This window comes from Microcaecilia unicolor, chromosome 3 (assembly GCF_901765095.1).
Source record: "Microcaecilia unicolor chromosome 3, aMicUni1.1, whole genome shotgun sequence".
NCBI lineage: Eukaryota > Metazoa > Chordata > Amphibia > Gymnophiona > Siphonopidae > Microcaecilia > Microcaecilia unicolor.
In genome coordinates, this window is record NC_044033.1 from 46,753,833 (window position 1) to 46,775,067 (window position 21,235).

Below are 21,235 nucleotides of genomic sequence, written 5' to 3' on the forward strand. Positions count from 1 at the left end.
TTTTTACAATCAGAAAATACAGTGTTCAAGGCAGTGGCGTAGCCAGACCTGACATTTTGGCTGGGCCCAGAGCTAATATGGGTGGGCATTATATATATATATATATATATATATCATATAAGCTCCTCATTGCCCTAGGCAGTGAAACATCTACCCCACCAGACCAGAGTAATCAAAACGCTGGCTGGTCATGGTGGTGGGCTTCTGGGTGGGGGTGGGCTCTTCACTGCAGGGCAAAAAAGGTATACTTTAATCATTAAATATATACATTTTTTGCCCTAGGCAGTGAAGTGCTTACCCCACCCAGAAATTCCCCAACAATAAATTTTAATACTGCCCAGGCCCCAGCTAGCTTAATTAAAAAAAATGTTAAAAATTATGATGTAAAAAGTTTAAAACAAAACGTATTTAAAAATTTATTACCTGTAGTGCTGGGCTGGGCTCAGTGGGCTGGCAGCTGCTTGGCAGTAAAGTTGCACCACAACAGTTCGATTGTAATTTTATATCACACTCACCAGGGGCGTATCTACGGGTGGGCCTGGGTGGGCCCAGGCCCATCCAATGTCGGCTCTGGCCCATCCACCCACCCAAACAAACGTGGCTAAAAAGCGCACAAACTGCAGCAGCCTTCCCGTAGCCGTAGCGTAGCGGCGCCTGCTCAGCTGATCCAGCCCACCTATCTTTTAGGCTTGAGGCAGACGGCATGCATGGCACAGACCTCTAACCCCGTGCGTGATGTCCTATTCCGCACTGAGGCCGCTGCGTGCTGCTGATGACTCAGATGACAGAGTGATGATGTTGTTCCATCCTACGCGGTATCCAGCGGCTGTGCACGGCGGCGTGCACAGCCTGGTTCTCGATCCGCTCCGTCCGTCCGTCTCGAGATAGTGAGTGTCAGGGGCGTATCCAGACTACAGATTTTGGGTGGGCCTAGGCAAGAAGTGGGTGGGCACCAAGTGCTCTCTTCCCCTCCCCCCACCACCAAAAAAATATCTCAGCAGGTGAGAAAACGCTAATTTCTACCTTTTCAGTCTGCAGCAGGCATGTGCAGAAAACTGAACATGAGCAGGTGCCGGTATCGTGGAGAGTACTGTTTTCGTTACCATCAAGGGGAAGCCTTCAGCTGGTTGAGCTTGGGATCCCCACCAGCTACCACCAAACGTGTGCTACTGTTGGGTGGGCCTGAGCCCTAAGTGGGTGGGCCCTGGCCCATCCAGGCCCACCTGTGGCTACGCCACTGCCCCACTCATAATCACACCCCTTTTTGCCTGCGCACATTAGATGTTGGGCGCACATTGTTACAGAATAAGCTTAACGAGTTGTGTGCCTAAATTTGAATCAGTGCTAGTTAATGCTCATTATTGCATGTTAAGTGCTGTTATCAGCACTCATTTGCTTGTTAAGCTTGTTAAATTATGCACATTGTTATAGAATCTGCACCAATTTCGGCCCTGATCTCCCGCGGGGGCCCCTTTGAGCGTGAGACCCTGTGCGGTCGCACCGGTCGCCCCTGCCTAAGACCGGCCCTGCAACTGCAGACAGACAGAAACAAATTATTGCTCAATTGTTTTACTCCAATTGCATCCACTAATCTGTTATTCTTAAAAACAATAGAGCTATGAATCTACAAATGCAACATCTATCGGCTATCTCTACAGATCCACCTTAAGAAACGGGATCCTAGTGTGTGATCTCATCTTCCGGTGCTGTCTACAGGGCTTCAAAGAAGAAAAAGACTAGAAAGCAAGAACTTTCTTACTGCTCAGGGGGGCTGGACATCCCTTCAAGCCCCAGCCCTAGAACTGCAGAGGAGGAGGAGAGGAGGGACTTTATCAGAGACTCTCCTTCTCCCGTCTTTTATTAATCTTTCCAGGAACAGGGAAATCTCCGTCCTGCATCCATCCCACCAGCAACTGCAGACTTCAGAGGAAAAACAGGAGAGAAATGTCTGCCCTGGTTTCTGATCAGGTAAACAAAATGGGACCAACACTAAAAGGAAATCTTTCCCTTGTGTTGCTTTTCAAGCCTTCCCTCCTTCTCCTTCCCTGTTTGGAGTGGAGCAAGAACCTACTGATTGCATCAGGGAAATCAGGGTTCAAATGCCATTCTTTGTGATCTTGGACAAGCCACTTCATACTTAAAGAGTTGCTTGTTTACTAAGCTGTGATAATATAGCAGGTTTTTGCATTTTGTTATTGCTGAAAAATTCCAGTGGGATTTACTAACAAAGTATATGAGTGCCTGTCAAAACTTATATCAAAGTGACTGAAATGCAGGAGTATGGGGAAAGAAGGAGGTACTGTGGGCCATCTGTATACCTCCAACTTAAATTATTATTATTTATTATTTGTTACATTTGTACCCCACATTTTCCCACCTATTTGCAGGCTTAATGTGGCTTACATAGTACCGTAAAGGCGTTCGCCAAGACCCGTTGAGAAACAAATACAAGGTTATGTTGTGGTCGAATGAGGAAGATGTCTATCAGATATCATGAGGGTCAAGGGGAGTGAAGATTATATATTGTCCAGTACGATCATTGGTATTGCTGTGTTGCTTGGTGTAGAGGTTTACGTTGGATTGGTGGGGTAAGCCTTTTTGAAGAGGTTGGTTTTTAGTGATTCCTGAAGTTTAGGTGGTCATGGATTGTTTTCACAGTTTTTGGGAGTGTGTTCCATAGTTGTGCACTTATGTAGAAGAAGGTAGATGTGTACGTTGTTTTGTATTTGAGTCCTTTGCAATTTGGGTAATGTAGATTTAAATATGTTCTTGATGATCCGGTTTTGTTTCTGGTTGGTAGGTCTATGAGGTCTATCATGTATCCTGGGACTACGCCGTAGATAATTTTGTGGATCAGGGTGCAGATTTTGAAGATGATCCGTTATATGATTGAGAGCCAATGCAGCTTTTCTCGGAGTGGTTTTGCACTTTCGAATCGTGTTTTGCCGAATATCAGCCTGGCTGTTGTGTTTTGGGCGGTTTGGAGTTTTTTTGTGAGTTGTTCTTTACATCCCGCATAGATTCCGTTGCAATAATCTGCTTGACTTAGGACCATTGATTGTATTAGGTTTCGAAAAATTTCCCTTGGGAATTAAGGTTTTATGCATTTAAGTTTCCACATTGAATAGAAATTTTCTTTATTACGGAGTTTACTTGTGTAAACTCGTGTCTGAAGGGGATTAGACAGTGAACTGGCTGAAGACACACAAAAGGTGGGAACGAAGGGGGGGGGGGGAAGTGTTGTTGGTAGACGATTTAACATATGCAGCACAGAGAGCAAAGGTGATCCAGGGATTGACGAACAGACGAGAGAGAACCAAATTTTATTGAAGAGGGACCCAACTTGGTCAAGTTTCGGCTTTGCCTTCGTCAGGGGTTACCAGATTACTTCAAACAAATCCTGAAAGGTTCAATAAAAGATACATCAGCAGGGGAGTGTGTCTACCATACTCCGCTGATGATGTGTCTGTTTACTGAACCTTTCAGGATTTGTTTGAAGTAATCTAGAGGCCCTTTTGCAAAGGCTTGTAAGGGCCTATGCATGTCCAGTCTACACCAAATTGGCATTACCACCTGGCTACTGTGTGCCCCAGGTGGTAATTCTGAATTTGGTGTGCGCCGAAAAAACTCTGTTTTCTACTGTGGGGTGCCTACCTGGCAGTTGGCGCACGGTGCGTTCTTACTGCCCGGGTAGCGCGTGAGACCTTACCGCTAAGTCAGTGGGTGGTGGTAAGGTCTCGGGCCGAAAATGTAACTGTGCTGGTTTTCATTTTGCCGCACGTCCATTTTCCAGCCCATTAAAAACATCCTGTTTTTCCTGACGCAGTACAATAAGGGTCTGGCACATGCCAAAAACATTCTCCCAAACTACCGCAGTGCTGTTTTTGGTCCACCTTTGTAAAAGGCCCCCCTCTAGTGACCCTTGAGAAAGGCAAAGCCGAAACTTGGCCAAGTTGGGTCCCTCTTCAATAAAATTTGGTTTGGTGAACTCTTGTCTGTTTGTCATTCCCTGGATCACCTTTTCCGTCTGTGCTGCTTGTGTGCTACTGCAGAGGTTTGTTTCCTGATACTTTTCTTCAGAAGACTTTTAACCTGCCAGCTGTGGATTACAGTATCCTTTCTGCAGAATAGGTAGGCTTTTGGGGGAATCTGGCCACCAGGGGTTTATGAGAATAGGAAGAGGGAAGGGCAGTTGCATTTTTATTTTCTTTTTTTTTTAACTTCATGCTTGTGACCTCTTTAATAGATAGCAAACTTGGGATCAGGGCCCACTATCATACATTAATGTGTCCAGGAACACGTCACGTTCACAGATAAAATGACAACAGGGTTTCTTAACCTGCAAATAGCACCTCCTCCATAGGTGTAGTTCGGGTTGGGCACAGGGGGGCAGCATCTTTCCAAATGTTGTGGGTGGTAATGTCAAATTGGTCTCTCTTTTCCCACTTCCAATACAACTTTCTCACCCTTTGCCACCCCCGAAGTAATCAGGCAAACTACACTGATGACTCCTTTCCCCATACTGCCTACAGATCAGTTAGGTTAATAATATTATTATTTTATATATACAGTGGGGGAAATAAGTATTTGATCCCTTGCTGATTTTGTAAGTTTGCCCACTGACAAAGACATGAGCAGCCCATAATTGAAGGGTAGGTTATTGGTAACAGTGAGAGATAGCACATCACAAATTAAATCCGGAAAATCACATTGTGGAAAGTATATGAATTTATTTGCATTCTGCAGAGGGAAATAAGTATTTGATCCCCCACCAACCAGTAAGAGATCTGGCCCCTACAGACCAGGTAGATGCTCCAAATCAACTCGTTACCTGCATGACAGACAGCTGTCGGCAATGGTCACCTGTATGAAAGACACCTGTCCACAGACTCAGTGAATCAGTCAGACTCTAACCTCTACAAAATGGCCAAGAGCAAGGAGTTGTCTAAGGATGTCAGGGACAAGATCATACACCTGCACAAGGCTGGAATGGGCTACAAAACCATCAGTAAGACGCTGGGCGAGAAGGAGACAACTGTTGGTGCCATAGTAAGAAAATGGAAGAAGTACAAAATGACTGTCAATCGACAAAGATCTGGGGCTCCACGCAAAATCTCACCTCGTGGGGTATCCTTGATCATGAGGAAGGTTAGAAATCAGCCTACAACTACAAGGGGGGAACATGTCAATGATCTCAAGGCAGCTGGGACCACTGTCACCACGAAAACCATGGTAACACATTACGACATAACGGATTGCAATCCTGCAGTGCCCGCAAGGTCCCCCTGCTCCGGAAGGCACATGTGACGGCCCGTCTGAAGTTTGCCAGTGAACACCTGGATGATGCCGAGAGTGATTGGGAGAAGGTGCTGTGGTCAGATGAGACAAAAAATTGAGCTCTTTGGCATGAACTCAACTCGCCGTGTTTGGAGGAAGAGAAATGCTGCCTATGACCCAAAGAACACCGTCCCCACTGTCAAGCATGGAGGTGGAAATGTTATGTTTTGGGGGTGTTTCTCTGCTAAGGGCACAGGACTACTTCACCGCATCAATGGGAGAATGGATGGGGCCATGTACCGTACAATTCTGAGTGACAACCTCCTTCCCTCCGCCAGGGCCTTAAAAATGGGTCGTGGCTGGGTCTTCCAGCACGACAATGACCCAAAACATACAGCCAAGGCAACAAAGGAGTGGCTCAGGAAGAAGCACATTAGGGTCATGGAGTGGCCTAGCCAGTCACCAGACCTTAATCCCATTGAAAACTTATGGAGGGAGCTGAAGCTGCGAGTTGCCAAGCGACAGCCCAGAACTCTTAATGATTTAGAGATGATCTGCAAAGAGGAGTGGACCAAAATTCCTCCTGACATGTGTGCAAACCTCATCATCAACTACAGAAGACGTCTGACCGCTGTGCTTGCCAACAAGGGTTTTGCCACCAAGTATTAGGTTTTGTTTGCCAGAGGGATTAAATACTTATTTCCCTCTGCAGAATGCAAATAAATTCATATACTTTCCACAATGTGATTTTCCGGATTTAATTTGTGATGTGCTATCTCTCACTGTTACCAATAACCTACCCTTCAATTATGGGCTGCTCATGTCTTTGTCAGTGGGCAAACTTACAAAATCAGCAAGGGATCAAATACTTATTTCCCCCACTGTATATACAGCCTGTAAGCTATTGAAGCAGTGTACAGTCAGATACAGTAAGTAATTTTTTATTGTCCTGGAAGACTTACGATCTTACCACCCCTCCCCCTTTTACATAGCTGCATGATAATGCCGACACAGCCCATTCACTTTGAATGTGCAATGTTGGCATTACCACACCAGCAGCCACTAGTACAGCTTTGTAAAAGGGGGAGCTAGTTTGTACCTGAAGCAATGGAAGGTTGTGACTTGCCCAAGATTACAGTGAGATGCAGTGAGATTTGGACCAGACTACTCTGGTTCTCAGGCTGCTGCTTAAGGCCACTCTTCCACTCCACAGCCTTTTTGCTGTCCTAACTTTATCCGATTAGCTAACTGGGTAGCAGTTGCTCAGAGAATTCAGTTTAAACTAGGAATTACCACTGGGGAAATTCCTGATTATATGCTGAATTTAGTATCATTGCTACAAGGGTCTTCTTCTAGATATAATACTCGTAATCTTTTTCAACTAAGATTTCCAATGTATAAGAATTTAAAATCAGTCAAACATCTTACATTGTCTATTCAATATCAGTTAACTTGTGGAACCAGCTTCCGTTGTTTTTTTAGGTCTTGTACTCATTTTCAATTCAGAAAACATTTAAAAGCTTTCTTATTCTGCAAGGCGGGTTTATCTAATATTTAGATTATGTTATTAGTTTGTTTTAATTTTTTGTAGCTCCTGGATTGACTGGTCCAGCTCTTGATTACTGTAATCCGTCCTTGAACTGAATAGGTATAGGCAGAATACAAGAACTGGCAAGACATAACATAACTACGTCCCTGTATGTCTCCTCAGTATTGCGGTCTGTCTGCCTCAACTCTTCCGCTACTTTAGCCTCAAGAGATCAGGCTCATTCTCTGACACCCAGGAGTTATTTGTACTGAGTGAACATATATGACCTTTGACCAGCTAGAACATAATCATGCATGGGTGCTATCAGTCTTTTGCATTGAGTACCACGTCTCACTATAGCCTGTTGTCTGCATGTTAGTAATGGGAAGTTGTTTAGGGCTCCTTTTACCAAGCTGAGGCAAAAGGGGGCTGGAATTGGCGTTGGCGCGTGTTTTACACACGTGCCGAGGCCCCCTTTTACCGCATCTGGTAAAAAGGAAGTCCCGCCTTCCTGCAGGAAATGGCCGCGTGGCCATTTCAGGGGGAGCCCTTACCACCACCCACTGAGGTGGCGGTACAGGGCTCCCACGTTAACCTGGCGGTAACCAGGCAGCATGCTGCACTGCCCAATTACCGCCGGGTACGCTCCAGAGCTACAAAAATAAATACATTTTTGTAGTGCCAGAAATGACAGCATGCTAGGAGTGGGAAGTACCGCCGGGCTGCTGTGGTAGCCCAGCGGTACTTCCCGTATATCGAGCGGTAAGCCCGTGTTGGGCTTACAGCCGCTTAATGAAAGGAGCCCTAAGTTATTTAAAGGGAGTAGAGATACCTAAAAATATAAATGGTCTTAAGATTATTTGGTATATTTAATGCTTTCGTTTTATAGTTTGTGGTTTAATTTCTTAACATAATGCCCTTGCTGACAACATGACAGGGGGGTTTACAATAACATATTAAAATCAGAAAGGAATACCAATTAAAGTGATAGGGCAGAGAAATAAGTAGAAGAAACTAAGGGCCCTCTTTACTAAGCTGCGCTAGAGGCACGGTAGCATTTTTTAGCACGTGCTAAGCTATGTAGGCGCCCATAGTATTCCTGGGGGTGCCTACACGTTTAGCGCGCGCTAATTTTTAGCACACGCTAAAAACGCTAGCCCATCTTAATAAACAGGGCCCTAAAAGTGGATAAATAATTATATTTATATAGACAACGGTTTGCCTTCTTCGGACTTCCACAATGAAAAGAATGGTTGTCTATTTAAGGGTCTGATCATTAAGGGAATGTCTGGGTAGGCCTGCCAAAACAGGTAGGTCTTGAAGGCCATTCTAAATGTAGAAAATGACTCCTTTATTTGGAAGTGAATTCCAGAGGGAGGGCAATGTGAAGAATCTAGGCGTGCATATTGCGCTAGGGATAAGTAGAGACAGCCATCATGCAGGAAGTGCAATATTTTCTGTGAGGGTGTGAGCAGTAATCAGAAAAGAGAGGTATAAGGGGACGGCAGTATGGAAAACTTTGTGGGTTAGTGTGAGGATTTTTTATTGGATTCTATATTAAGCCAGTAGCAAAAGAGGGGTGACCCGGTCATATCTATTAGCATGGCATTAGAGTCTTATTCAGTCACAAAAAGAGGGAAAACAGCATACAAAAACAACCAGACAAACAAAAAAAGCAAACACTAGGCCTTCAGGATTGGGAAAAATGTAGTCCTTTATTACAATGAAGACCCGACACGGGCCGTGTTTTGGAATACAAATGCCTGCATCAGGGGGTCAAAAAAACTCCTATAGGTCAGCTTATGGACTAGTAAGCAAGGATGTGAAAACAACAATCAGGAAATATTCCCCCTTGTTAAAACAACTCGTATATGGACAGAAAAACGCCTTCAATGTTTTTCTGACCATATACGAGTTGTTTTAACAAGGGGGAATATTTCCTGATTGTTGTTTTCACATCCTTGCTTATTAGTCCATAAACTGACCTATAGGAGTTTTTTTGACCCCCTGATGCAGGCATTTGTATTCCAAAACACGGCCCGTGTCGGGTCTTCATTGTAATAAAGGACTACATTTTTCCCAATCCTGAAGGCCCAGTGTTTGCTCTATTAGAGTCTTATTGCCATGTTTTGCTCTAGACACCTAAGTAGGAGGGTAAACCCACATAGGCAATATTGCAGTAGTCTAAACGGAGGCTACTAATGCATGTAAGAGATTTATTTGAGAAGGCATATCAAGGTAATAACGGATATGCTCGGAATTGGTGAATCGCGTAAAAGCACTTTTTAGCCAGTGCTGAAACCCGGGCTGTAATGTCTCTCGCACACTTACACTGTCCCTAGGCCGGACCACAACACTCTTTACTTTCCTGCCTTTAGACACAAATCCACCAGCCTCGCTCCATCCCACCTCTTCAGCTCCTCCTTCATCCACCCCATACAGGCCGATGTCTATGCTTTACATTTTTGGAGTGCTCTTGTTTCTCCTTTCAACTGCTAAATTAGCCAATATGTGAAATTTCCACCTGTGTCAGTGGGAACCATGCAATCTATCCAAAATATGTATTTAAGGGATCTCACTGACAGAGGTCATAGAGCAAAGAACACAGCCATGTTATATTTAAATCTTTTTTATTGATGCAAAACACAGCTACACATTAACGCTGTAAATAACATCTTTCTCATATGCCTATTTTATGGATATCTTAAATTACTTAGAGAGATGTGGTAGCTGTGTTAGTCCACTCTTAAAGGTTATCAATAGAAATCAAACAAAATAAAACATGGAAAAGAAAATAAGATGATACCTTTTTTATTGGACATAACTGAATACATTTCTTGATTAGCTTTCGAAGGTTGCCCTTCTTCCTCAGATCGGAAATCAATTACCTAAAATTCTTATTCAATATCCATCACGTTTAGTCTACATCATGGCAAGGATCAAAACAACATCAGTTTTCAACTTTTCTCCCCCCCCCCAAAAAAACACCACTCCCCCTTCCCCCCCCCCCTCTCTATTCTCTAACCCACACCCAAACATATTTACTCCTCACATACAACGTCTACAGTGTTCTTATGTTCTTTGACAGAGGTTTAACAGGTAGCTCCGAGCTGCTGGTGCAAGTGTCATCCAAAAGGGGGCCCAGCATTGCTGAAACTTCTTCCCCGCCATCGAGTCTAATTGAGTAATCCCCATTCGTTCTAAGCGCATTAAGAACAACATTCTTGTTCTCCATTGCTGCCTAGCGGGCGGCTGGCCTGAAATCCATTCAACCAATATAACTTGCTTGAAGATTATAATCGCTTTAGACACAAACTCTGTAAATCCTCTGGGACTGGGCTTACACAACCTCCTAGGATGTCCAAATAGTAATGCAACGTCATATCTCCAAGTCGAGTTCCAGATCTTAGATACATAAGATAAAATGGACCTCCAAACAGCCATGTTAATGAAACTGTGGCTGAGGGTATCCTCTTTGCTCTTCCAGGTGTCGCTCACATTCAAGGATGTTGCTGCTTATTTCTTGGAAGTGGAGTGGAACATTTTGGAAGAATGGCAGAAGGAGATTTACAAGAAGGTCATCAAGGAGGTTCATGGCATTCTGTTGTCACAAGGTATTGCCTTCTCTGTCATCTGCTGCAGACACATTATGGAATCTATGGTGAAAAACGAGCAGGTACCAGATCTCGTGGCTTCTAATGCTATCCCATATCCAACAGCAGCCAAAGAAACACCTCACTGCTCCAGGCTCTGCAAAACATGCTTCTCTGTGCTTTAAGATAAAATGTATACCTTAAACTGGAGGTTTCATACGAGACCAGCTGGAGTCTGTCTCCCTTTTTGTACACAAATAATTTGGCACAGAAGACCAGAGAGGATTTACCTCTGAGTTCTTGCTGAGAAATAAAACTTCTGTGTAAGTGCATGACTGGTCAGCTACACACTACTTAACAAAAGTGTACAGTGTGTAACCTCTTCAGCTTGGAGGGTCATGAAGAGAAATGACTGTATCAGCAAACCTCTAAAGTTTAATCTTAAATCAAGAGGCAGGCCTTAGCTGCCTCATATCTCCAAACACCCCCCCACCTTCATACTCACACACACACACACACACACACACACACCTCCATCATAACAGGTCACAGGTGGAACCTACAAATAGATTCTACAAATAGAAATTAAAGGTAATTTTCCTGTTTCTTATTGACAGGTTACTCAATTGTGAATCCTAATGTTATATTCAAGATTAAAAAGGAAGATGAGAAATATTTCACTCAAGGCTGTGAGTGGGAGGGAAAAGAAAACCTAAGTGACCCCAACAAAAGTAAGTAAATGCTTTGAATTTAAAGGGCTTTGCATTTTCAGATTACAGGAGATGATGGTCATTAGTATCAAACATTTGGAGACTTAAAATCAGGGCTGCACATTAATAGTGATTAAAACCACAATTAATGCGATATTTACTCTCTCTTCCTCTGGGATTGGCCTCACTACATCATCAAGACTGTGATTGGCTGTTTGGCTCCCTGCCCAGTCTGCAGGCAATCAGCAGTGCAGATATTGAGGCTGCTTAGAGGTGAGAGAGGAGCTTATACCCCACTGCCTCCCAGTGCCCCTGCCACCGCTTACCATTACCTCCTAGAGACCTGTAAGTACTAGAATCCAGGATCTTTGCATGCATTGATGGTTCTGGCCCCCCTGCCCCCCCACCAAGGTCCTACTGTTTCATCTTCCCTCTGGCTTCACCCCCAGCAGCCCTGGTTCTGGCCCCGCCTAACCCCCCCCCCCCCCCCGAGGTCCTGCTGTTTCATGTTCCCTCTGGCTCCCCCCCCCCCCCCAGCATTCCTACTGGTTTTTTTTTCTGTCTGTGTCCACCCCCCCCCCCCCCCACAAGGCTGGCTTACACCAGCAACTAATTAAAGCACCATATGTGCAGTTGTAGGAGAGCTGGCCCATGTGCTTGCAGCCCATTAAGGCCCTGCTGATATTGACCTCCTGCACATATTTGATTAGAGGGAGGTAAGTAAGGAGATGAGGGTTAATGCTGAATGGGTAAGAGAAAGTAGGTGTAAAAGACTTCTGGGTTTCAGCCTTATGTGTCTCCCTCCTCCCACCCCGAAATATTGCTAGGCTGCTGATAGATCAAGAGTAATGCTCACTTCAGTGGTGGAAGAAACACAAAATTGTCACATCTAATCATTGCTAGACAGCAGGGGCATAGCCCCAGGTGGACTCGGGTGGGCCTGGGTCCAGCCAGCAGCAGTGCATCCTTGACAGTGTTGACTTGGGGGGGAGCAGAGCTGGCTGGGCTCCATGGCTATCTCTCTCCCTGATCAAGCCTCGCTCGCCATGCAGAAACAGGAAGCTGCAACAGAAAGGGCGGGAAACGGTAGAGGGGAGGCTTCCAGGTTAGAAGCAGGCAGCATATGGGAATCGCTGCCACCACCGGGGATCCACTGAAGAGTGAAACGCTTCCTAAAGGAAATGATCCAGAGAAGTAATGGACAGCAGGAGGGAGGAAGGGGAGATAGAGGGGGAAGTGTTTGACATGGGGGTGAAGGGGAGGGAAGGAAAAGAGATGCTGCATTTGGGAGAGGGAAAAGAGAAGGATAATTTTGGACATAAGAGAGGTGGGGTGGGGGAGGGAAGGAGATATGCTGCACGGGGTGGGGAAGAAGGAGAATTGTGGGAGTGGAGGGGAGGAAGGGAAAGATGAGAGTGAGAAAGGGAGAAATCTTGCATATGGGGTTGGAGAGGAGGGGCAGATGCTGCATGTAAGAGGAGAGATGGTGCATTGGGTGAGGGAGAGGGGTGAAAGAGGGAAAATTGTTGGACATTGGAGGGGGGAAGGAAGTGATGTGGTAAAGGGATGGAAAGGGTGAGAAAGGGAGAAATCTTGCATATGGGGATGGCGGGGAGGGAGAGATGCTGCATGGAGGAGGAGAGGGAGAAATATTGGACATAGGGTGAAGGGGAGGGAGAGAGTGCATGGGGAAGAGAGGGAGAATAGAGGGAGAAATGCTGGACAGGACAGTGGAGAGGAGAAAAGGAAAAGGGGCTGCAATGGGGGGGGGGGGGGAAGAGAGAGATGTAGGACCTGGGGCATGAGGGAGAGAGAGATGATGGACAATGGGAGAGAGGGAGAAATGTTGGACATGAGGGAGGGAGAGATGAACAGAGGTGGAGAGGGGAGAAAGAGGGAAATGGATTCAGGAGCAGATGGAAGGGATGGAGAGATGTTGGACAATGGGACTGAGGAAAGAAAGGGAGAAATGCTGGGGGACAAGGAGATGTCAGGCTACGAGGGTGGGGAGGGAGGAAAGAGGGAGATGTTGGGCTAGAAAAGTGGAGGGAGGAAGACGCTAAGAATAGTGGAACCATGTGAGAGAGGTCAACAGGTGGCTGAGGGGGGTGGCAAGGAAATAGATGAGAGGATAGTGATTACAGAGGGTAGAAATATGATAATGGGGATTAGATTAAGGATGAAAGGGAATGGAAGGCTGGGGAAGGAATGAAATGGGGAATGGGAGAGCTAGTGGGTGAGAGAAGATGGAAATCTGATATGTAGCTAAAAAGGAGGAGAAGGATAAGAGAGAGGGTGAAATCTGAGTTTACAGAGAGGCAGAAAAGAAAAAGAAAAGAGGAAAGAGCTAAAAAGAATGATTAATAAGTCAGAGGTAGGTGTAGTGAAGGAATAGAAGCAGAAAGGAGAAAAAACAAATGGACAACAGCTGCTTGAAAGAGAATTAGCAAATAGGAAAGCAGAAAAGGAAAACTAGAACCAACATGGTGGAAAAATAAATGTCCAGACAAAAAAAGGTAGAAAAAAGCATTTTATTTTGAATATTTTAAATGGAATATGTTTGGAAAATGTGCATAGCAAATGCCTTTGTATTGTGTTCAGTAGAAAAGGAAATGTATTACTATTTTTATTTCTCCAATATCAACTTAGCCGGTTATCTTTAAACCAGCCAAAAGTAAACCGGATATTCAATGCTGGACACTGGAAATGGCCCGGCATTGAGTATCCAGGCTCAGCGCTGACCACGGAAGTTACCCGGTCTAACTCCTGCAATCTGAATATCGGCCCCAAATATTGTTACTGTAGTTGAAGTTTTCTCTGCTGGCTTCTGATATTGCCCTTCAATCGTGCAATTAATAGTGATTAAAAATTCTAATCGAAATGCAGCCCTACTTAAAATCCATTTCCTGATTTAATATTATCTGATCCTGGGTAAATCCTTCTAGACATGTTTTCTCATAACAGGCCTTCCAATTGTAACGTCTGTGTTCTCACTGAGTGTTAAACAAGAGGAAGATCTCCCCTTCGTGGATCATCCTGAATCAGAGACCTCCGAACAGACTCATCCTTCTGTAACCAGTAAGTATAAAATTCCTCCTGCATATCTTTATTAAGGTCAGCTAGGACCATTTAAGAATTCAGCACTGGTGGGATAAGAGGCCATTGACCTCTCTCACCTCCCACTGTCTGTTTCCCTACTTTGGATGGAGTAGGCTGCCTGTAGAGGCACTTGATGGGGGTGGGGGGTTATCTCAGAAGGTAGGTGGGATCAGGCCTGCAAAAGCTTTCATCATAGAGTGCCATGGAGTTGAGAAACCTGTATTGTTGAAAGTGTGTTGTTGTACTATCTTTTCCTATAACAGGCTCTCATAATATCAAGCCTGACATTTTAATTCGATTTGAGCAAGAGGGATTTGGGATTGAACCTCAGGAATCTGAGGAAAGAGGAAATCTGACCACCACAGGCACATGTGAGGAGCAGCACGAAGCAGGTGATGTAGTTTGGATTAAATCTACTAATAAGGCAATACAAAATGTTTCTTAGAGGAAAGCTGCATTCTCTATCAATCACAACCCCTGACATCTAACATTTGTTGTGTGGATAATGTGTTGTTTGATTTTCCTTCTCCCAATATTCAGCACTATTTAACCGGCCAGGAGTGGCTCCTGGCCAGTTAAATTGCATTTCGCTGACTAAGCGCTAATATTCAGCGGGAGATAGCCGGTTATCTCCACTGAATATTCGCGGTTAGCGCATGGGGAAGATTCTATATATGGCACATAAAAAATCAGTGCGGAAATCAATGCCGACTAAGCGTGTTCTATAAGCAGACCCATATTTAGGCACTGTATATAGAATACACTTAGTTGATATATCAGCGCCTAAATCTATGGGCCACCATTTACACCAACGAAAACGTGACGTAAATCCCGGCATGTAGATTTAGGCTTACTGGGCCATATTCTGTAACTACCCGTGTAAATTTTGGAATGCCCACAAAACACCCATTTCCCCACCCATAACCACGCCCCTTTTTGCCTGTGCGCATTAGAACTTAGGCGCACTGCATTACAGAATATGCTTCGCAATTTGTGCTCTAAATTCTAATTATTGCCAATTAGTGCTCATTATTGCTTGTTAACAGTTATCAACGCTGATTAGCTTGTTAAGCCAATTAAGTTATGCGTGTTGTTATAGAATACACTCGGATTTCGGTGCAGATCTCTGGGCGCACTATATAGAATCTGGGAGATAGCAGCTAACTGGCTATATCATGTGATATATCTTTTTAGCACCAATATTCAGCACTAGGTTAAGTGGTTCAAGGCCCTTAAAGGAAATGGCTCCGAAGTACTTGAAGAACAGGATGACCCTCTATACACCACTAAGGACACTAAGGTCCTTTCAAGGACTATCAGTAACTACACCCTCTCCAAAAGACATTACACAATGTGAAACCCGCAAGCGAGCCTTCTCCAGAGTAGCCCCCACACTCAGGAATGCACTGCCTGAAGGCTCCGCTTAACACAAGACTATCTGTACTTCAGGAAGTAGGTGAAAGCTTGGCTGTTCAACCAGGCCTATAATGGACTTAGTAACTTAAGTTGTTACACACACACACACACACACACACACACACACACACACACACGGGCTGCACATACTGCAGGAGGACATGCTTATCCACTCCTACCCTAGCTGAGATAATATTTAACCATCTCTCTGACCTCATGTGCAACTTTCTTTAAATTAGTCACCTTACTTTCTTACTCTCTTACCTGTCTATATGTTCTATCTTTGCTTTACCCTTCACTATCAGTTAAAATGTTCTATTACGTATTGTGTTGACATTGTAAGTAGTATACTATGCCATACTTTGTATTGTTAGTTGAGTATTTTTACTGCTGTACTTGCCTATTGATTATGTTTGATTTATTCTTACTGTACACCGCCTTGAGTGAATTCCTTCAAAAAGGCGGTAAATAAATCCTAATAAATAAATAGGACTGCGTAAATACCAGTCCTCCTATCTTTAACTGCTAGCGCTGCATATCGGCTTAACCGGTTAAGTTCCGGCAGCCAAAAATAAAACTGGATATTCAATGCTGGTCACCAGAAATGGCCTGGCATTGAATATCTGAGGTTAATACTGAATGTGGCACTTATTCGGGCTGCCTCCCGCTGGCTGATATTGCCCCCCCCCCCCCTTATTTCTACTTTTTTCCTTTCATTAGCAGATCTGCTTTTTTTGTGTTTAATTTCTTCTCTTTCTTTTATTTTCCCACACCTCTTGGTTCCTTCCTTTCTTCTTTCAACACATACTGCCTCTGTCAATTTTTATAATCTTACTGGAAGAGGCTGTGGAGGAAAGTCAACCCCAGTAGGATCAGCAGGAAGAATGAGGAAAGATGGCCGAAGTGGCAGCACCAGGAGACCGAAAGGACCATTCTGACAGTAGGAGGTGCTTTACTTGCCACCCAGCAATTTCCAGCCAATTTATCGAGGAGTGAACCTACAGAATGAAATTGACAAAGAGCCCAAAAGCAGGAAAATTGAGTACCCCATCCAATGACAGTAGCAGGGGAAGGGACACAGCAAGACACACATTTGGGGCAGCAGACTGAAGACAGCTGGGATTCTACAGGAAAGGCTGTATTCTGCAGCAGTTTTCATTAACAGAATATTGTAGGAACCTGTTTGTGTTCAATGTCGTGGTTCATTTTCAGAACTACAAAAGGTCCTTAACTGCGTTCACCAGGATATTTATACTTTCTGAGCTCATGAAAATCCCATCATCTCCATTTTAGCCAGGTTTTGCTATTCCTAGGTCTAAAGCTTTCCTTTAAATCCTGAAGTTATTTTTCCATTCTTCTTACAGGCAGCCAGAGTTACACTGCTGACCTCACAGTAGAGATCCTGAAAATGGAAGAATTTCATTACAGTGACCAGCTAGAGGGAGGTAAGGAGGATACTGATAACAATAGCAGTGAGCCAAGAATTCCTTGAATTGAAATCCTTGGTGCTCTGAAGGAATTAGAAAAGGTACAGAGAAGGGCGACGAAAATGATAAAGGGAGTGGAACGACTTCCCTATGAGGAAAGGTTGAGAAGGTTAGGGCTCTTCAGCTTGGAGAAAAGGCGGCTGAGTCTACAAGATAATGAGTGGAGTAGAGCGGACAGATGTGAAGCGATTGTTTACACTTTCAAACAACAACAAAACCAGGGGACACAAGATGAAGCTAGAATATGGTAGATTTTAAACAAATAGGAGAAAGTTTTTCTTTACTCAGTGTGTAGTTAGACTCTGGAACTCGTTGCCGGAGAATGTACTGACAGCAGCTGGCCTTACGGAATTTAAAGGGGGTTTGGACAGATTCCTGAGGGAAAAGTCCATTCAACATTATTAATTTTTTTTTTTTTGGGGGGGGGGGGGGGTTCTTGAAGCCTGGATTGGACGCTGTTGGAGACAGGATGCTGGGCTTGATGGACCCTTGGTCTTTCCCAGTATGGCGGTGCTTATGTACTTATGAACAGCATTTCTAAATTTTCACATAGACAGAATGTTACTAGTGATTTTCAGTAACATTTGTATTTCTTAGTATTAGAATGCCGTTAAGCTACCAGTTGTGAGGTTTAGAGACCTGGTCCTGAATGAATCCCAGATCTCCAGGAGTTTGTTCAGAATTTTGGGGTAATGAATGTAATCAGAGTGGAGGGAATCACTGCAGATATTGGAGGTGAGAACAAGATGCACAGAATCAGCAAGATGATATCAGGATGGTCTATTTCTGTTTGTTCATGTACCATTGCCCAACTGTACCTGTGTATCACCTACATCATTTTCTGTTACATGTGATATGAAGACTTAGCTAAGCTTCTTTTGGGCATATTTGCCTCTACATAACTTATCAATAGCTGTATAATTTATGTACATACTCTCATTTTTATCCAACAGATGGATTTGGGCACCGGAGTAATAAAATGAGCATGTGCAATGGGCAGCAGAGGGAGGAATGGAAACACAAAGACTCCTCTAGAGACAGCCAAGATCCTTCAGCTGATTGTGTGGGAGGAATTAGTAGAGTAACACCATCTAGTGTGAAAGAAAAAGCTCAGAAAGGAGAGAGACTCAATGCATGTGCTGAACAAGAGAAAAATTCCAATCTCTTCTCAAACCTTGGACAAAATCAGAGACTCGATAGAGAGAGACTGTTTCAGAGCACTGCATCATGTAAGAAAGAGTTCACTGGGCAGACAAATATGACAGAACAGAAGAAAATTCGTAGACATGATAAGCAATTACAGTGTACTGAGTGTGAAACATGCTTTACATATAAATCACAGCTTACAGTTCATCAAAAAATTCATAATGGACGAAAACCATCAAAATATACAGTACTTGATAAAAGCTCTAGTCAGATGTTTGAAATGAGAAGAAATGAATTAATCAACACTAGAAAGACACAAGTGAATGAAATAATCCTCCAGGGAGCAAAGCTATTTAAATGTTCAGAATGTGATAAAAGGTTCATTAAAAAAGGTGACTTAGCATATCATGAAAGAATTCACACTGGAGAAAAACCTTTTAAATGTTCTGAATGTGATAAATATTTCCGCTCAAAATCTGATCTAAGAAAGCATGAAATAATACACAGTGGAGAAAAACCATATAAATGCTCAAAATGTGATAAAAGCTTCACTCAAAAATATAGCGTCAGAATTCATGAAAGAATACACACTGGAGAGAAACCATACAAATGTTCTGAATGTGATAAAAGCTTCACTCAAAAATCTAAACTTGGCCATCATGAAAAAATCCACACTGGGGAGAAGTATTTTAAATGTATGGAATGTGATAAATATTATTGTTCAAAATCTGATCTAAAAAAGCATGAAATAATCCACAGTGGGGAGAAACCCTTTAAATGTTCTGATTGTGATAAAAGCTTTACTCAAAAATATAGACTCAAAATTCACGAAAGAATCCATACTGGAGAGAAACCATATAAGTGTTCTGAATGTGATAAAAGCTTCACTCAAAAATATAACCTCAGAATTCATGAAAGACTCCATGCTAGAGAGAAACTGAAATCATCTGTCTGATTGTGCCAGAACAGGAAGATGCATATAAATATTTAGGTGTCAAGAAAGGAACAACAGTCCAGTATAAAGTACTGAGAAAAAAAGACCAGAAAGTACTGAGAAAAAAAAAAGACCAGAAAAGAGCATTATAGGAGATTAAAACTAATACTGAAAAGTGCTTTAACATCAATGAAAAGGAAATCTGGTGATTTGTATATCTCTGAGGGGGACAGAACAAACTTGTCTCCCCGAGTCATGCTGAGCACATTCATACAGCAACTCCATTCTATAAACGCTATACAAATCTCAGGAAGCTTATATTACAGTAGAAGTGTGGTAAGAAGGTAAAAGAATAATACGTACTGGTCAAATGTTACCCAGGATAAGGAGGTCACTGTTAGCTTATGTTCTAGTGTTTAGATGGTAGTAGCAATATTGCAATAAAACAGAATCCAGACAAAAAAAAAAGAAAAATTACCAGGAGCCTTCACAAGCGGGACAAAATCTTTATTCACACTACAAATATTCCATATAAAAATCTTGTATCATGGACCCGACACGGGCCGTGTTTCGGCGCAATGCGCCTAAGTCAGGGTTCATTGATCTTTTGTCGTTCACTGACAGCTGAATCCAAATGTGACCAAGCTTTAGTCCAAGCAAAACCAAACCTACAAATTTCCTGTCAACCGTGCACAGGATCGTGGCTTCTTGCGCACGGTTGGCGGGATAATTGTAGGTTTGGATTTGCTTGGACTAAAGCTTGGTCACATTTGGATTCAGTTGTCAGTGGACGACCAGAAGTCAACGACGCCTGACGTAGGCGCTTTGAACCGCAACGCGGCCCATGTCTGGTCCATGATACAAGTTTTTTATACTGAATATTTGTAGTGTGAATAAAGATTTTGTCCCGCTTGTGAAGGCTCCTGGTACTTTTTCTTTTTTGTCAGTAATAGTGCAATAAATTTCAGGAGATGAAACATCCCTGATACGGCAATAAGCGATAGTGAACTTGTTCATGGACCCACTGAAGCAGAAGATAAACTAAACTATTATTATGCAAGAAACCCTCATGAGAAATAATTCAGAAAGAAACAAAGAGGAGTGAAAATAGAGAGGTGCTTCAGTAGCCAGAGCAATTTAACGGGGGTATTAAATATGTGGTATCAATGCAAGTTGGGGTAGGTATGTTGGGGAATGGGAGACATTAAAAATGAGAGATGTTGTAACCACACTTGTGTTTTATGCTTTGTGAAGTTGTCTTGTTTTATATGATTCAGCCCTTTTGAATGTTCAGCCTTGTCATTGTGTTTTAATTAATTCTGGATCTATGATGAAACAGTGGCATGTTTTACTTGATATGATATGGGAGGGACAATTGAGTTTTTATTACAGAATTATGGATGCCAGTGGAGTGGGGTTACATTTGCACTGTTGTATCCTAAAGACTATTGGTGTTTGTGTTGTGATCTAGTGCCTCCTCCAGGCCAGCTGGTTCCACAGCAATTGTCCTTAACCCCAAATGCTTACAGATCCATTCCTTATCCCAACCCTTAGCATAGAAAGTCTATACCCAGCTCCTCTTAAGGTATATTGGTACTTACATGGGGAAAACAATGATTCAGGCTCTGCTAAGAGTGGCCGGTGTCCTCTCAGAATTCCCATCTTTGTTGCCAATTCATCACATGTGGAGGGGCATTTTCGATAAAATGTCTTAAGTCCGATTTTAGATATTTTGCTAAAAACATCCTGGCGAACATAGTCATTTTCGAACCTGAAAAAATGTCTGTCTTTTTGGTTCGAAAATCTTCAGTGCATTTTTCTTTTGGGGAAAAAAAAAAGTCCAAGAGAAAAACACCCCCAAATCAGCCATTTAGATGTCTGGGGGCCATCATTCTTAGTACACTAGCCACACAGAAAACACAATAGAGCAGTGGGGCAGTCTAAAGGACACTGCAGTGGATTTTGCATAAAAGGTACCAGGTCCACATCTCACTATAACTCTCTTATATATTTTTTTGTTACATTTGTACCCCGCGCTTTCCCAC

The 21,235-nt window shown here is 43.3% G+C and overlaps 1 protein-coding gene across 1 annotated transcript in view; it reads left to right on the forward strand.

Annotated features, from left to right (window-relative positions):
• Nucleotides 1-20,399, forward strand: part of LOC115464198 (zinc finger protein 160-like) — a 156,756-nt gene extending 136,357 nt beyond the window's left edge. The window contains exons 8-15 of the mRNA XM_030194589.1: nt 1,801-1,968; nt 10,293-10,419; nt 11,016-11,129; nt 14,073-14,186; nt 14,471-14,599; nt 16,988-17,068; nt 17,217-17,219; nt 18,064-20,399. Coding sequence (XP_030050449.1) covers nt 1,801-1,968; nt 10,293-10,419; nt 11,016-11,129; nt 14,073-14,186; nt 14,471-14,599; nt 16,988-17,068; nt 17,217-17,219; nt 18,064-19,211 — 1,884 coding nt within the window. The 3' untranslated portion in view covers nt 19,212-20,399. The remainder of the gene's footprint in view (nt 1-1,800; nt 1,969-10,292; nt 10,420-11,015; nt 11,130-14,072; nt 14,187-14,470; nt 14,600-16,987; nt 17,069-17,216; nt 17,220-18,063) is intronic.
• Nucleotides 20,400-21,235: the final 836 nt, after the last annotated feature.